Source organism: Myxocyprinus asiaticus, chromosome 20 (assembly GCF_019703515.2).
Source record: "Myxocyprinus asiaticus isolate MX2 ecotype Aquarium Trade chromosome 20, UBuf_Myxa_2, whole genome shotgun sequence".
NCBI lineage: Eukaryota > Metazoa > Chordata > Actinopteri > Cypriniformes > Catostomidae > Myxocyprinus > Myxocyprinus asiaticus.
This window is the reverse complement of record NC_059363.1, coordinates 20,070,406-20,089,142: the sequence shown is the minus strand read 5'-3', so window position 1 is coordinate 20,089,142 and position 18,737 is coordinate 20,070,406. Positions and strand designations below refer to the sequence as shown.

The 18,737-nt window shown below is 38.6% G+C and overlaps 1 protein-coding gene across 4 annotated transcripts in view; it reads right to left on the bottom strand.

Moving 5' to 3' along the window:
- LOC127411547 (la-related protein 1B-like) overlaps positions 1-18,737 on the bottom strand; it is a 61,755-nt gene that overhangs the window by 14,604 nt on the left and 28,414 nt on the right. For 2 of the 4 annotated variants that reach the window (XM_051647209.1, XM_051647210.1), the window contains exons 3-9: positions 18,191-18,250; positions 16,474-16,699; positions 8,061-8,183; positions 7,445-7,607; positions 1,769-1,913; positions 1,502-1,676; positions 898-1,142 (exon numbers count right to left, since the gene is read on the bottom strand). In XM_051647209.1, coding sequence (XP_051503169.1) covers positions 898-1,142; positions 1,502-1,676; positions 1,769-1,913; positions 7,445-7,607; positions 8,061-8,183; positions 16,474-16,699; positions 18,191-18,250 — 1,137 coding nt within the window. The remainder of the gene's footprint in view (positions 1-897; positions 1,143-1,501; positions 1,677-1,768; positions 1,914-7,444; positions 7,608-8,060; positions 8,184-16,473; positions 16,700-18,190; positions 18,251-18,737) is intronic. The other 2 variants (XM_051647212.1, XM_051647213.1) reach the window with 2 other exon arrangements.

Below are 18,737 nucleotides of genomic sequence, written 5' to 3'. Positions count from 1 at the left end.
CTTTTGAGCCATTCATATGTGAACTTACTCCTATGCTTTGGACCATTATGTTGCTGCTTAATCCACTTGTGCTTGAGCTTCAACTCACAGACTGATGACCGGACATTCTCCTTTAGGATTTTCTGGTAGAGAGCAGAATTCATGTTTCCCTCAATTATTGCAAGTCACCCTGGCCCTGAAGCAGCAAAGCATCCCAATACCATCACACTAACACCAACACCATGCTTGACTGTAGGTATGATGTACTTTTTGTGAAACTCGGTGTTTGAATTACGCCAGATGTATCGGGACCCCTGTCTTCCAAACAGTTCCACTTTCGACTCATCAGTCCACAGAACATTCTCCCAAAAGGTTTGAGGATCATCAAGACCTTCCCAAACTGATATATTTCAATCAGCTTTTTCCTCATAATTTCTGGAATTTCTTTCGACCTTGGCATAATGTGCTACTGGGTGAGACCTTTTAGCCAACTTCATGCTGCTGAAAAAGTTCCATTTTAGGTGTTGATTTGATTGAACAGGGCTGGCATTAATCAGGCCTGGGTGTGTCTAGTCCAGCTGAACCCCATTATGAATACAGTTTCATAGATTTGGGGATTTAGTAACTAAGGGCAAATACTTTTTCACACAGGCCCAGTTGGTATTGGATAACTTTTTTGCTTCAATAAATAACATTATCATTTAAAAACTGTATTTGGTGTTTACTCAGATTGCCTTTGTTTTGCGTGCTTTGTCTCCCTCTGCCTGGCCGTCGATTATTTTACTGAAGCTCTCACCTGAAAATCTCTGGAAAAATCGGCTAGTGTGGCACCGGCCTAAATCATCTTTGCAATGAACCAACAGAGCCAAAAGCAATGACATAAATCTGCAGATGGATCGAATCAAACTCTGGAAGTACCTTGTTTTTTCCAGAAGAGTTTCTGTGTCGTTTCTCCACCTGTACCCATGGCTGGCCGTCTGGATCAGACAAACTGCTGGAGCACTCTTTTGGGGAATTCACATCATCACTAGAGTTACACTTTGACTCTGAGGGAGAGGATTCTTTGGACTGAGGTTTGGCTGTGTCTGTGTCAGTGGCATCACTTGATTTGCCATTCACCACAGCAGGTTCATCTGTGAGCTGACCGACTGGGGAGGATGACACTGTGAGATGACAGAAGAAGAGTTTCTCACTGAAACCACTTGGATGACTCACTCACTAACTTAACTGCATGTGATTATGTCTGACCCTGAAACTCTTTTATTAAAGCAAATATACAGTAAAAAAAAAAAAAAAAAAAAAACAGAATTGTAAGGTTAATAAAACTTAAATCAATGTAATTTCTGACAGGTTGGTCATATGACAAGGTGTAGTTAAAGCTACATATCCGCAACAGTTTTGTTGTACTAAATGGAATTTTAATAAAACAATACAATTTCTCCAAAAACAGTATCATGTGAGAAACAACGATTCATTAGTATATCAAATACAATAAAACAGAGCTAAAACAGTTGAGTTGAACCTCTGCTGAGGGAGGTGAACGTCTGTCCTGGAACAAACTCTGGGCAGTTAATAAGTTGGGAGAAATCTGTGCGCGGGGAGTCCAGAGGAGGGCCCGGAATGGGCCAATGCTCCGGCTCCACTTTCCTACGGATCTGTTCATCAACCAGCTCCACAACTTCACTGTTCTTCACTGCCTGTATACATACACATATAACTAGATATAACACAGGTGTGTGTCCTCAAAAGTTGGTTAGGTCAGAGGTTAAGGGTAGGGGTTAAAGATCACCTCCTTAATGAGGTTGATATCAGTGGTGAGAGCCTGGACTCTGTGGAAACCGGCGATGAGAGAGATGGGCAGGAAGCCTTTGGAATCCATTTTCCTCCGCAGGAAGAAATCTCGCTCCAGGTTTGGGAGACTGAAGTAGTATTCACTAAAACCAAACAAAACAGAACTGTAAGCTAATGCATGATTATGGCAATGAGTTGGTCCTGTCAGATTTTGTCTGACCCCAACAGAGTTCAGAATATCGATAAATGCTAATACCAACTGCAGCATTTTCACTATCTATGTGAATGTTGAAGTCACCAACAATAAAAGCTCTATCCACAGTTACTACTAGATCTGACAGGAAATCTGCAAATTCTCCAAGGAAGACTGTGTAGGGCCCTGGGGGTCTGTATACAGTAGAAAGAGTAAAAAAAAAACACAGAGCTTTCTTTCTTACCGCACAATGTCACATTAATCACTTCAAAAGAAATAAACTTGTATCTTGACCCCCTACAGTTGAAGGCAGAAGTTTACATACACTTAGGTTGAGGCCATTAAAACTAATTTTTTAACCACTCCACAGATTTAATATTAGCAAACGATAGTTTTGGCAAGTCGTTTAGGACACCCCCATACTTCACGGCTGGGATGATGTTCTTCAGCTTGCAAGCCTCACCCTTATTCCTCCAAACATAACGATGGTCATTATGGCCATTTTGTTTCATCAGACCAGAGGACTTTTCTCCAAAAAGTAAGATCTTTGTCCCCATGTGCACTTACAAACTGTAGTCTGGCTTTTTTATGGTGGTTTTGGAGCAGTGGCTTCTTCCTTGCTGAGCAGCCTTTCAGGTTATGTTGATATAGCACTCATTTTACTGTGGATATAGATACTTGTCTACATGTTTCCTCCAGCATCTTCACAAGGTCCTATGCTGTTGTTCTGGGATTGATTTGCACTTTTCGCTCCAAACTATGTTCTTCTCTAGGAGATAGAATGCGTCTCCTTCCTGAGCGGTTTGATGGCTGTGTGGTCCCATGGTGTTTATACTTGCATACTATTGTTTGTACAGATGAATGTGGTACCTTCAGCCATTTGGAAATTGCTCCAAAGTATGAACCAGACTTGTGGAGGTCAACAATTGTTTTTCTGAGGTCTTGGCTGATTTCTTTTGATTTTCCCATGATAACAAGCAAAGAGGCACTGAGTTTAAAGGTAGGCCTTAAAATACATCCACAGGAACACCTCCAATTCAGTACACCTCCTATCAGAAGCTAATTGGCTAATTGTCTAAAGGCTTGACATAATTTTCTGGAATTTTCCAAGCTGCTTAAAGGCACAGTTAACTTAGTGTATATAAACTTCTGACCCACTGGAATTGTGATATAGTCAATTAAAAGTGAAACAATCTGTCTGTAAACAATTGTTGGAAAGATTACTCCTATCATGCACAAAGTAGACGACTAGCCAAAACTAAAGTTTGCTAATATTAAATCTGTGGAGTGGTTAAAAAAATGAGTTTTTGACTTCTGACTTCAACTGTAAGTGCAAAGAACAGACAATATTACGGTACATACATACTGGTGAGAGGCTTATTTAATAGTTTTATCTGATACATACATACTCATATACAGTCTGCCGAATGAATAAATGTAACATACATCTAAAAATGCATGTTGCATTTATACATTCGGCAGATGCTATCCAAAGCGATTTACAGTGTATACAAAGTATACTTTCTAGCAGCATGGGAGTTCCCTGGGAAACAAACCCATGACATCCCCATTGCTAGCACCACGGTCTACCGGATGAGCTACAGAAACTGTATTACTGCTCTTACTTACAGTATATTAGACAGTATAAAAGTAACAGAAAAGCAAACTAATATTCATCTATAAAAGGCAAAGGAATGCAAAGCATCCAATATAGTCCAAAACAAGATGTTCAAAAGAACCTGATTTCTACAGTTTTCTCACCCATTTTCCCTATGGTATTACTGTAATGTTCTGTAACCACTGTGGGTTGATACATTTTTAGTGACCGTCATCTGTGCAGAGACGGAGCTGTGACTGGACAGCATGGCAACACCTTCCTCCACCCCACTTCAGTCTCACTCTCTTTTCCAGCAACGTATGCATTCATGCATCACCACCCTCTCTCTCATTGGATCTCTCTCTTTTTCCCTTCGGGCACTACAGGAGGTAAGAACATTCACACTGGAGATGACAGAGAGCCTCTAGAATGATTCCAGTGAGACCAGGTGCAGCGATTACCACACTGCAAGTTCACACGAGCCTGAAAACCAAACTTTCACCATCACTGCTTAATTTCAAATTTCAATATGTTTTGCTAGTCTTTTAGAGCCTATATGCACAACTGACTTGGGGGAAGTCTATAGAACACTTTTAGCACATATGAACATTTGTTAAAATTTCTCCTGTAAGCTGCAGATATTTTCTGGGAGGAACGGTGGGGCCTCCACCCATAACACACCTCACATTCCTCCAGCTTTAGTCAGCCGAGGTCGAGACGGCCCATGTGCCGCACTGCAAATGATTCTGGGGAGTTTCCTTGGAGATGTTGTGCAACCTTCACCAACTGGTATGTTTTACTGGAAAACTGGATTGGGAAAAAAAAACATCTAGAACGAGGAATTTAGAAAAGTGCCAAGAAGACAGATTTTTTGATGGTGAACACACACTCTGGTGTTATATTAAAAAAATGTTCTGGGTTCAATACAAGTAAAGCTCAATTGACAGCATGTGTGGCATAATTTTGATTAACACAAAAATGTATTTAGACTCGTTCCTCCTTTTCTTTAAAAAAAAAAAAAAAGCAATAATTGAGGTTACAGTGAGGCACTTACAATGGAAGTGAATGGGGGCCAATTTTTGAACGTTAAAATACTCAATGTTTCAAAAGTATAGCCACAAGACAAAGGATATGCGTGTAAACAGGATTTTAGTGTGATAAAATCACTTACTAACCTTTTCTGTGAAAAGTTATAGTCAATTTTACAACTTAATTACCATGATGATGTAGTCAATGAACAAACCCTAAAACTACTTCAAAAATGACAATTTAAACAACTTTACAGCTCAAATAATACATGCATTTTAACAGAAGAATTAATGAAAGTGAATTTATAAAATTATAAGCTTCACATTTCTGTTTAAACCCTCCAAAAATTGGTCACATTCACGTTCATTGTCCGCATTCACTTCCATTGTAAGTGCCTCAATGAAACACAGATTTTGCTTCTTTTTTTTTTTTATAGAAAAGGAGGAACGAGTCGAAATTTATGTTTTGTGGTAATCAACATTATGCCACAAATGCTGTTAATTGAGCCTAACTTGTATTGAACCCGGAACATTCCTTTAATATTCCCTTTTCATATAAAAATAATAAAAATATGAAAAAACAAAACAAAAAAACAATAGGGTATAAAATTGCATAAATACTTCTAAAGACACTCTAAATCTCACAGCAAAAAATACCCCTTTGAGTTAGTTCCAGTAGCTTTTACTCACTATCCATTTTATAATTTTTTTTTCTCTTCCCACTAACTGATTCTCTTCCCACTAACCATTACCTATGTAACTGTAGTTCTGTGAATTCCGGATGATCACCAGAGGCAGCGTTAAACACTAGTGGATTATCGCCATGCCAGCCAGATAGGTCGAGAGAATATACCAACATATACCAAGTCACGTGATGATGTGGGATGAGCTCGGAGGGTTATACACCGTGACAGCTCAGCACTCCACTTCGGATGTCTTTCTCATGCATTCCGAGTGACTAAGAACTTTGGTGTGGTCATCCAGAATTCACAGAACCACAGTTACATACGCAACTAGCGTTCTGTTTCATTCCTCCTGGCTGCCAGAGGCAGTGTTAAACACTAGTGGATGATACCAACATAGTCATGAGGAATACCTCATACCTGAAACCTGTTAAGGTTGCTCTAGAAAAACTGCAAAGCTAACAGCATGAGGGGCAGCAACGTTGAGCTTGTAAAACCAGGTGAAGGTGCATGGAGAAGCCCAGGTAATAGCAGCACAGATATCTGCCAAAGAGACTCCTCTAAAAGCAGCCCATGAAGAAGAAATAGCCCTAGTGGAATGACAGGACCAACCCCTATCAACGGCCTCTGGGCCATCTTCAATCGCTGCTTAGGTGCACCTGGACCTGCGAGGGTGCTCGAAAATTCCTCAAAGTATTGACATGGTGGCATGACAAAGGAATTTGTAGCATACGACTGTCTAAAAAGGACACTGGACTTGATGGACTAGGCAGATGGTCTATCAAGTCCCAGACGAGAAACAGCCATCTGGAGTACATTCAATATATCATCAGAAGGTGTTGGGGCATTACCTGATGATTGAACAGAATCCCCACTAGAGCCACCTACCACTAAAAACCCAAGCAAAACCATCCTGGGGGGGAGGTAGCACAACAACATCATCTTTCAATTCCACATGCTCATGGCAATGGGAGTTGGAAGCAATTGTAGAAAGAACATCCATGTCTGAATGATGTGAAATATAAGGGGAGTCAAGAGATTCCTCCTCAATTCCCGAATTTGAAACATCCTCTTCTTCCTGTGTCACTGTTGCAGGCGGAGCAGGTATCACAGGTTGAAGCATTTGGCGAAGACACTTTAGCTCTGCCATCTCTGAAGAGAGAACAGTCACCATCTTAGAGAGCAAAGGGTCCTCCATACGGCTGCTTTTAGCATTAGCCTTTTTCTTAGTTGGTGGGGGGGGCTGCCGCCGCCGCCGCCGAAGCACAGCCGAAGCAGACCACGGGGGGACTAACTCAGGCTGCATGAGTTTAACCGTCGAATTAGGATCCAATTCAGCGAGACAGAGCTGTCTCTCTGACAAGGCTGCAGTGCAGACACGGGTAAGTGAGAGCATCTATCAGATGCTGAATTCCCAAACAAGGTGGGGAAACATTGTGTCCATTGTCGGGGAGAAGCGCATTTGGACACAGACAAAACAGCAAGTTCCACCAGTCATCAACCACAGAAAAGCATGTATATGCATACTTCCTGTGGACTCTCAGCTTGTCATGGTCACTTCAGTGAGCTTGGGTGAACTCGGAGAAAAAGATTAAATGGGCAACACACACACACAAACAAAAAAATAACTATATGGTGTAGAGTAGAGGGAAAGCTTGAAGAAGAAGAAAAAAAAAACCCACCCACAGATTCACATTTTAATTTACTCACAAAATACAAAAAAAGTAATTATTCTGTACAAACTAGGAGACACATGCACATACACACACACACACAACACACCCAATGTCCTCTGCCCTAATCTCTCTGACCCAGATCAACTGACCTCTTCCCCATCATCCATAAAGCACACAAGCTAAATTAAGGACACAGACAGGCAGTGCCAGGCCTCTCCTGATGCAACAGCTGCTCCCTCTGCTGATGGCAAAGTGTTACACAATTGTTTTTAAAGCAATGAGGATATAATTTAATCATGCGTGCACTGTTTAGATTACTACACTGATCTAAGCATAAACCTGGAATAGTGTGTATACTATTTGTCATGGCATTGCCAAAAAAATGCAAAATCTTGGGGAGGGATGAAAGCCGAGATGTGAAAGCTTATGTCGACCAAGTAAATTAGTGCAATGCCATGCAGAAATTTTGCTTAAATATAAAGAAAAGCTAAACTTACATTTGACGTTTGATGTATTCTTTAAGCAAACTCTCCTCGATCGTATACATCTGCACGCGATTACCGTCATCATAGTAATAGACCATGTTGGTGCCGAACTCGGCTGGAGCCGTGGACCTGTCATGGTAAGAGTCCCGGTAACTGTGGGAATAGTCATAGCGACCTGAGAAAAGAGAGAAAAAAAGAGAAGGTAATAAAGTTTATTTCAATGCTCTCATGAATACTTGATTCTAACTGGTAAAGTGTGGCATTCTGCAGGCAAATATTAGTGTATAATGACTGCTAAACTGCATGCTGTTAAGTAACCATGGGATCATGTACAGTCAGCTAGTCTTTATCGCAAAATAAACCCTGACAGATTGATCAAGAACCCGATGCAAAGTTGAAGGGGTGTGTTTCACCCTAAAGGGTTTTATTTCGTGATAATGTCTAGCTGAGTCCCACATATAACCGAAATTTAAAAAAAATATATATTTTATGGATTTTCTTTACCTGTACTTCTATGGGAATAAATACACACAATGAAAATCAGATTTAATATCAGATTCAACATCTCTGAAATTGTCTAAGTGGCGAGATGCAATGTATAGGTTGTTTACGGATGTTTATTGGTTACCTCGCCCACGACCTCTGCCACGCCCACGACCTCTGCCCCTCCCCCTTGGGCCTCCGCGAACATTGCTGCCCTCGCTGCGAACAATTGCTGTGTCATCAAAGAAATCTCTTTCTCGTCGCCAGCCTGAAGACAAATAAAAGAAAATTACAAAACAAAAGCAGAAATTACCAGTGCAATTCAAGGTAAAGTTCACCCTCTCGCTCTGAGGGAAAATCTGCCCAGTCTCCGGTCTGCACTGAGAGTGATCGGAGACCACCTCACCCTTGCTCATTTGGTCCTAACTGGTCTTCAGATTGGATCAAATCTGATTGTCAGATCATTTATCAGTGCGCGTTACAGTATATTCGAAAGAAAAAAGTCTTCGTAATCATTCATCAAAATTTTATGTAACTTGTTCTTCATTTAGGCAACCTGTCCAGCCTGACACAACAACGCTGACTCAACCAATGGTGTGAGTTTAGGGCAGAACTATCTGTTTGTTTGATCAACATAAGACGGGGGGTAATATTCAGAAAGCTGTTTGAAAACAATGTTTATTTTTTGCAAATTTGTTTGGTGGCATTAATGGCAAAGAAATCAGCTCTAAGTTTCAATTAACAAGTGCCAGAATTAGGCCTCCACAACTGACTTCAAGCTATGGAAAACCTACTTTTCACAATCTAATCAATTCCCAATAGATAAAATAAAGTCCCAATTTGTATTTCTTTTGTTGCATTCAATATCTTGTTTCACTTGGAAAAGAATTACGTTATAGAAATAAAAGGGGTTGCAAATGTAATTTCATGATAACTTCGGGATCTCAATTACTTAGGTCACAGATAATGCAAGAAACAAAGAAAAGACACTTTCCAAAACCAGTCTGGGGGCTTCTAGTGTTGCTTTATGTTCTCTTTAACCTGCCCTGCTATAACACTCAGATAATAATTGATAGCCAATTACCTCACACAAAAACCTAAAATGACATAACCATAAGTAATTAAGGAACCACTTAATGAAGTAATCAGAATTGTGTAATAAAAATTATAATGTGTGTGTGTGGCTGTGTGCACGTGTGTGTGTCAAGACATGCGTGTGAGATTTAAGGTATTTACATGTCTGAAACCCGCCCAGGTCTCAGGAGAACATTCAAGCTCTCGATCCTTTGATTGTCACTATCTGTCTCTTTTTGGCTAGAGGTTGCTTTTAGTACATGTGCGATCATGTTCATGTTGCCACATTTATTTCCTATGGTTTGCATGAGTTTTAAAGGGATAGTTCACCTAAAAATGAAAATTCTCTCATTTACTCACCCTCATGCCATCTCAGATGTGTATGACTTTCTGTCTTCTGCAGAACACAAAGATTTTTAGAAGAATATCTTAGCTCTGTAAATCCATACAATGCAAGTGAATGGTGACCAGAATTTTAAAGCTCCAAAAAGCACATAAGGGCAGCATAAAAGTAATCCATAAGACTCCAGTGGTTAAATCCATGTCTTCAGAAGCCATACGATTGGTGTGGGTGAGAAACAGATAAATATTTAAGTCCTTTTTGCTATAAATCTCCACTTTCACTTCCACGTTGTTCTCATATTGTTTTTTGGCAATTCACATTCTTCATGCATTTCGCCACCTGCTGATCAGGGCTGGTCAAAGATGGAGATTTATAGTAAAAAAGGACTTAAATATTGATCTGTTTCTCACCCACACCTATCATTACGCTTCTGCAGACACTGATTTAACCACTGGAGTCTTATGGATTACTTTTATGCTGCATTGTGATTTTTGGAACTTCAACATTCTGGTCGCCATTCACTTGCATTGCATGGACCAACAGAGCTGAGATGTTCTTCTAAAAATCTTTATTTTTGTTCTGCGGAAGAAAGTAAGTCATACACATCTAGGATGGCATGAGGATGAGTAAATGATGAGAGAATTTTCATTTTTGGGTGAACAATTCCTTAAAAATCGCTCGGGGCCGCTCGCTCAAACCAGAATGCGCTTTGTGATATGCTGGTTTGGGAATCTGCAAAATAAGCAATAGGCCTGAGGTTATGGAGTTCAAACATTATTTTAGTGAAGTTGCAAACCTTATACATAAATGCAAAGTGAAAATCAAAGGCAAAGCTAAGAACGAGGAAGGAGAAGAAATCGAAAGGGAGTGGAGAGACTGTGAGAGTTAGCACAGATTCTCTTTGGAACATTAAGCGTCACATTGCCAGAAAGCACGAGGATGTTTTACGCGAAAATGGTAGAGCAGCAAAAGATGAGCTAGTAGGCTCACTACCATTCAATAATAAATGAATAAATTAGTAAGGTATCTTGTTGTTTTGCAAACATGACTGTGCAGCTACCAGCTAGAAGCAAGCCCGGTCCTGCGGGGGTGTGAAAATTAGAGCACCCTCAACCGAATATGTTAGCTTAATAATTCAATACATTGGCAAAGCATATTTCCTTGAATCCCGGTGAACACACACACAAAATCCCTGCATCAAAACTAATAAACGTATGCTCTTGCAGATCAGTGTGTCCTAATTTGCAGGCGCAGCATTCTGCTTTCATGCCTTCATTGTACAATTGAGCATTTGATTGGTAAAGATTTCCGCTCTCGCATAGAGAATTTCATAGCGGAATTATCTCACTTAATCGACCAACTGTAGCTTTCGATTTCTGCTCTGGGATAAAGTGGCACATAACTGCTGGTCAGTTTCCCAAAGCCAAATCCACACCTTAACGATTAATAAATAAATAAATAAAAATAAAAAATTGACACTAGATTAGTGGTTGCGGAGAACATCTTCCGACATCGCTTGCTGTACTCATGCGCAGAGAAAAAAAGCTATAAATGACTGTACATTAGAAAAAAGTTATTAAAAGAAGGCAGTGTCATTCGTGAATTAAAATATTTTATTTGTTTTTGGGATCATTACACATGTTACATCTAATATATATATATATATATATATATATATATATATATATATATATATATATATATATATATATATATATATATATATAGGACAAAAATCTCACTTTATACAGGACAAATATTTTTTATTTGTTAAATCCACGGTTAAACCCTGCTGTACATATAAAGAGATGCACAACATATGATCTTTTGATGCATATAAAGTCCAGATTCACTTTATAATGCTTTAAAAAATATCAAGGAAAAATAAAGGGGGCACATGGTATTTGCTAATATAATAATTATCATCTTAATAACCACAGTCCTTTAAATTGCATACAATTCTGGTAAAATCACTCTGGACCCCACTCACCCTGCCCATTACCTTTTTAAACTGTTGCCTTCTGGCCGACGTTTCAGAGCTCTGAGCACCAGAACCGTCAGGCACAGGAACAGTTTTTTCCCCTCAGGCTATCCATCTCATGAACATTTAAAACTGCCCCATTGAGCAATAATTATGTGCAATTCACAGACTAGTCTTTTTATATTTATCCAACAAATGCAGCCTCTTCTGCCATTACATTCCCTTACACTGTATATAACAGATTTGTATTTAGATTTGCACTATGTATGTGTAGGTGTGTATGTACAGTTGTGCTCAAGGTTTGCATACCCTTGGAGAATTGGTAATATAGGTACCATTTTTAAAGAAAACATGAGTGAGCAGGCAAAACACATTTCTTTTATTTCTTAAGGGATTCATATTCAACTGTAGGTTATAATAGAATGGCACAATCATAAAACAAAACATGGCAACAAAGAAAAAAATGAAATGACCCCTGTTCAAAATCTGCATACCCTTAGTCCTTAATCCTGTGTATTGCCCCCTTTAGCATCAATGACAGCGTGCAGTCTTTTGTAACAGTTAGTGCACTATATCTCAGCAGTGAGTGAACGAAATGAGTGAGTGAATTCGGATGCTGACGTATACACCGAGTGTCGGAGCTCTGGGGCGGTCACAGAAACAACGTCACCTATGAACTTTTAAAATACTTGGGCCTTACTTGTTATTCTTATTAAATAATATATTAATACAATAAATCTTCATTCTGTTTGTCATTTTTAATATATACTGTGTGTTAATACAAAGAGTAAACACATTTGATCAAATAAAGAGTACATTTTAAAATGTATCTGTATGTTTTGCCTCTCTATATGTTATTATGTTATTTTAATCAAGTAATGATTTGTCAAAAAGTAATTTAATACATTCAGCATGAAAGAAAACATTGCAGGAGTGAAGGAAGCAGTAAACTGCCAGCTCGTACGTCTTCCCCATGGTGGATTGTGGGCAATTAACCATTGTTGAGTGTACATCAAATGTACACTCGAAATTAGAATGCATTGTGGGTAATAACGAGTGAACAAAAGTAAGGAACGAGTGGCTCACTCAGAATTCAGACACTCCAACAAAATAGCAGACACTCGAAATAGTGTACTATATAGTGGATAGGGGGTGGTTTCAGACACAGCAAGTGTTCCATGACCGGGGTTGGTGCCCTACACACTAGGCTGTGTACTCTGCATTTAGAGAGCAGTGGTACTGCTGTACAGAACTAATGATCTAAATACTAATGACACTGAAAACTGTAACTACACTGAAATAAGAATCCACACAGGACATAAAAGCTATGAAATAGCGAAAAAAGGCATTAATAAAAAATGATCTTGCTTTGGTTTATATTTCAGCATTATATATAATGTCCTTGTGGGACATTTTAACATTTTTACTGTAATAATTACTAGAAATGTTTCCAAACCTCTCTTATTGACAAATTCATCCAGATCTGACAAGAGCCCTTAAAGGGATAGTTCATCCAAAAATGTAAATTCTCATTATTTACTCACCCTCATGCCACTCCAGATGTGTATGACTTTCTTTCATCAGCTGAACTCAAATGAAGATTTTTAGAAGAATTTCTCAGCTCTGTTTGTCCATACAATGCAAGTGAATAGGTGGCAACATTTTAAAGCTAAACAAAATCACGTATATCAGAATAAAAGTAATCCATAAGACTTCAGTGGTTAAATCAATATCTTCAGAAGCGATGTGATAGGTGTGGATGAGAAACAGAGAAACAGATCACTTTCACATTCTTCTTCTTGTGTTTTTGGTGATTCACATTCTCTGCATATCGCCCCTGCTGTCTAGCAAAAAATGACAAATATTGATCTGTTTCTCACCCACACCTATCATATCACTTCAGAAGATATGGATTTAATTTTATGGATTATGGATTACTTTTATGCTGCCTTTATGTGCTTTTTGGAGCATCAAAACTTTGGCCAACAGAGCTGAAATATTCTTCTAAAAATCTTAATTTGTGTTCTGGAGAAGAAAGGAAGTCATGCACATCTGGAATGGCATGAGGGTGAGTAAATGAGAGATTTTTCATTTTTGGGTAAACTACCCCTTTAAAGTGATAGCTCAGCCATCATTTAATATTCTGTCATCATTTCCCTACCCTCATGTTGTTCCAAACCAATGTGACGCTTTGCATTATGTGGAACACAAAATATGTTAGACAGAATGTTAGGGACTGACAGTCTCAGTCACCATTCACTTTCAAAATATGGAGGAAAAAAAAAATCCACTGAAAGTAAATAGTGACTCAGGCAAACATTCTGTCTAATATCTACTTCGTGTTGCATGGAAGAAAGAAAGTCATACGGGTTTGGAACAACATGATGGTGAATGATGACAGAATTTCCATTAATAATAATAATTCTGTAATACATATTAAATGTGTATTATGTAATGGATTATAGGGGACTAAACATCTATTATGTCATTTGTGAATGTAACGTGTTACTACTTGAGTACTCTTTTGATTGGATACTTTATTACTCTTACTCAAGTAATTATTTATGTTAGTACTTCTACTTCAACTTGAGTAAAAAAATTTTTTTTTAAGTAATTGTACTTTTACTTGAGTACAGTTTTGGGCTACTCTACCCTCCGGTTGTGACTAAACAAAATCCAAAATAAATCAAAACTGTGTTATATTTTAGCATCTTCAAAGTAGTCACCCTTTGCCTAGAATTTGCAGACATGTACTCTTGGCATTTTCTCAACCAACTTCTTGAGGTATCACCCTGGAATGCTTTTTAAACAGTATTGAAGGAGTTCCCATCTATGTTGGGCACTTATTGGCTGCTTTTCTTTATTATTTGGTACAAGTCATCCATTTCAAAAACTTTTTTTTTTTTTTTAATTACATTTTTGTTTTTATAATTAAATAAATTAATATGGTGGCACAATTATATTTTTGTCTATAAAACTAATTTCAAACATTTAAGCATACGCCTTCAGATCAAAATATTTTTAAGATCATGCGAAACATTTCAGCTAAGTGTTTCAAAACTTTTGACCAGCAGAGTGTGTGTGTGTGTGTGTACATATATATATATATATATATATATATATATAGTCTTATTGTGTTTTCTATATATAATTTATTTTCTATTACATTTAAATTTTTTTTATTATTATCTCTGTCTTGTTGCTGTTTTGTATTGATGTGTACTGGAAGCTCCTGTCACCAAGACAAATTCCTTGTATGTGTAAGCATACTTGGCAATAAAGCTCATTCTGATTCTGATTCCTACATATAAAATTGAAGGGAATAGGCTATTAATCAAGCAACAATACTGAAAAAGAGAGAAGAAAAAAAAAAAAATCACTGCTCTTTTCTGGATAACTTAATACGCCCTTTAAAACTGAACACAAAATTAGGATGAGAAATCGCTCATTTTAATTTACAGACCCAAAGTCTGATAGCATTAAATCAGTATGTATCAAATCTACAGTATAATCATTCTGTGGAGACAACTGAAAAACAATTATGAGTTTCACTTTTACCTGTAATATTTACCTGTAATTCTGAAAACATGTACCAGTCCATGTTTTCATTATTGCGATAAATGACTCAAAAAAACTTTAGTTGAAAAGACTGTGGATTCCTGGGTTGGCTGTTTCACTCAGGTCCAGTTTAAACTGAAAAGCGCAAATTTGCGTGTATGCAAGTTTACGTGCCATCGCACTTACTATATGTTTTATCACTTGTAGAGGCATGTTTGATGACTTGTTTAAAGTAAATAAAGGTCATTAGAACTGAATTTTTTTTTATGGCATTATTTGAAGATGTTCAATGGCATATGTGCTAACAAGAGAAATATTTGACTGATTACAAATGATAAGGAAGGTCTGGTGGACCCGAATATGTAACAGGCGTCGTAAACCAGTACAAAATAAACAGCGAGGTTTTATATACTAAAACACAACAATACAATCACATAATTTAATTCCAGATGTGTACATTACCAAGCATTTCGTAATTTAATAAATGTTGGCATATAGCCTATATTTCACCCAGAGGGGCACCTCAGCCCATGTTGTGAACGTTACCAAGCATTTCGTAATTTAATAAATGTTGGCATATAGCCTATATTTCACCCAGAGGGGCCCGTGTAGGCAAAGGGGAAGTTGCTCGGGTGTGTGTGTGTGTGTGTGTGACTGGTAACAAGTATAGCCTACTACTGAGAAATTTCATGTTGGAGCAGGATTTGAGCAAACTTTTTTTTACTGGTGAGCATGAGCGGGAGCGGAGCGTTTGCTTGGGCCGTGAGCAGTTGAGCGGAGCGCACGCACATGGAGCGGATTATGGAGCGGAGTGTCACATGCTCCGTTTCGCTCACTTGCTCTGGACTCAAGTCATATTAGTGGCCTAGAAATAGCCGCTTTATTCTACATAAGGGTGGCCCATACTCATGGTGGCTGCCATGTTGAGAAGCAATTTGTTGGTAGGCCATGAAACTGATGCTCAACATCACACAATCCAGGGTTCCTAACACTTCTGACAAATGAATTACCATGACTATGGATGTTTTGACCAGTTCATTGAAAAGAACCAACCAACTAAAAAAAAAAATGTTTTCCTCAAAAATCGAACATCAGTATGGTTTACAAGCATGACTGTGGGGACCTTGACCATCACAGCAAATCAGGGAATGTTTGTTGTTTAATGTACTGTTATGTGGCACAAGATTTTAGACCAATGAGATTTCACTGTGGGCGGAGTTACCCAGTGTGATATCGCAAAAATAGAAACAAAGCAATCTAAAAAATGTCCTGTGACTGCTGGTTGGGACAAATACTCAAATTTACATGGAAGTAATAGCTGTTATCACTGGTCGCATTAATGCATCTTGCCTGGTTAAGATATTGTGTAACTTATGGACATTCATTCAGACAGAGATTGTCCCTGTAATAAGGGCATTGTAAGTCGCTTTGGATAAAGGCATCTGCCAAATGCATAAATGTAAATGTAAAGTAACATTCAAATAAAAGTGCATGAAAGTATCTTCTCTTATGCTCTGTGGAACAGTGTGATGTACATGTATGTGCATGTATTGTGAATGTGAGAATGTTTATTTGTGGCCCTATGGTGTGTGCCTATCTCACCTCCTCTCCTGCGTGGGGCACTGCTTTGCGTCTCCTCTCCATCCTCTGCCTCCTGCTCGTTTGAAAGTCCTGTGATTGGATCTGAATTCGCCTCCCTGTTCTCCTTACTGTCACTCCCATCACTTCCACTCTCTTTCTCTCTCTTCTCTCCTCCGTGATCCTTCTTTCTCTCCCTCCGTCCAGACGTAACCTTCCTCCCCTGTGCATTTATCACATTATGATGCTGCTGAGAGGTGCAATCAAATCAATCACTCACTGAATTACATCTCAACTCAGCAGAATAAAATCAGCATTGCAGTCAGTAAAACTAAGGAAAGTGGCATTTTTGTAACAGGTCTTGAGGCATGTAATATGGAGGTTTAAACACTTTTCATGAGGGTACAGAAGAGTTTCTTAATAAATAGTTGACCCCAAAAGGAAGACGTATTCACTCTCCTGTTGTTCCAAACCTGTATCACATTCTTTCTTTAGTGTAACTTAGATGTTAGGCACAATGTTAGCCTCAGTCACCATTCATTTATTATATTGAAAACAATGCAATGAATGGCTGAGGCTTACATTCATCCTAGCAACTACTTTGTGTTCCACAGAAGATAGAAAGTCATATGGGTCTGGAACCAAATGAAGGTGAGTAAATGATGCCAGAATTTTCTTTAAATCCACAGCATTCAAACTCTGTCCTGAACACAGACAAACACACCAACACACAGGGAGATTTTAGAGGCAGGAGAGAGTTTTTAAAGGGATACTTTTATAGACTACTTTTATGTTTTTTGGGGGAGCTTAAAAGTATACATTTCCACTTTCATTATATAGACCAATAATATAATTTAATTAATGTGGGACCATTATTAGGAACTTTAGCTTACTGCAGGACTTCATATTGAGAAATGTTTGTGTCCTCTTTTAGGTGGGAGCTATGATAACTGTAAATCGTTACTTCAGAAGAATATTTAAATCATATGAAAATTAAAGAATGTGAATTTTTTGCATCGAAATGAATTAATGTATGACTATAACAAAAATACAACATCTATAAACCTAAAACATACACTAAAATAACTTGACCTAGGCCATGTCCACACAAATACATTTTCGCCAGAAAATACATTTATCTGTTTACGCCTCTCATCCACACTAGAATGGTGTTTTCCTCCACTGTTATGAAAGCGCTCCCCATTATCACATACTTTGGAATCAATAACAATGAGACTCTGAAATTTTTTAAAGTTTTCTAATGAAAATGGTTTAACGTTGATGTGGCCTTGAATTAAAAACATTTCTCCCGGGGCCTGGGTAGCTCAGCGAATATTGACGTTGACTACCACCCCTGGAGTCGCCAGTTCGAATCCAGGGCGTGCTGAGTGACTCCAGCCAGGTCTCCTAAGCAACCAAATTGGCCCGGTTGCTAGTCATATGGGGAAACCTCCTCGTGGTCGTGATTAGGGGTTCTCGCTCTCAATGGGGCACGTGGTAAGTTGAGCGTGGATAGCGGAGAATAGCATGAGCATCCACATGCTGTGAGTCTCAGCAGTGTCATGCACAGTGAGCCACGTGATAAGATGCGCAGATTGACTGTCTCAGAAGCGGAGGCAACTGGGACTTGTCCTCCGCCACCTGGATTGAGGTGAGTAACCGCACCACCACGAGGACCTAGTAGTGGGAATTGGGCATTCCAAATTGGGAGAAAAGGGGATAAAAAACATTTCTCCCTCACCTCCTTACTGGCGAGTTCTCCTGGGGTGGGCCAGTTTGTGATGTCACTGAAGTCACCTGACTGCAAACAGGGAGAAGGGTTTAGAGAGAAAGAGAGAACATGAAAGATAAATGAAGAATCTGAAAAAAGGTGCATTATAACAGCTACATTTTGCAACCATGTCACATTCCTTCACAACTACAGCCAATGAAATCCTGTGCTCGGACATCACTCATGCAAAACACACAAAACTATGAACCCTGAATCGAACTAGTTGGACAAATATTAGCCACTAATTTGAAAATAACTGGGAATTTCAAAGAATATTCGCAATGGCCAATAACAATGTCCAGAATGACAGAAGTGTCAGTATAAAAGTGTAACGACAGCCTTATTAACATAGTAATCATTTTAACTATACACTATTTCTGTTTTAAAATATTTTTAGTCATTTGAGTAAATAAATGTTCACTTACAAGGGCCAGTTCACCCCCAAAAAAGTGTCAGAATTCACACTCTTTCAGTCAACATTCACTTTTATTGCATCTTTTTCTATACAATGAAAGTG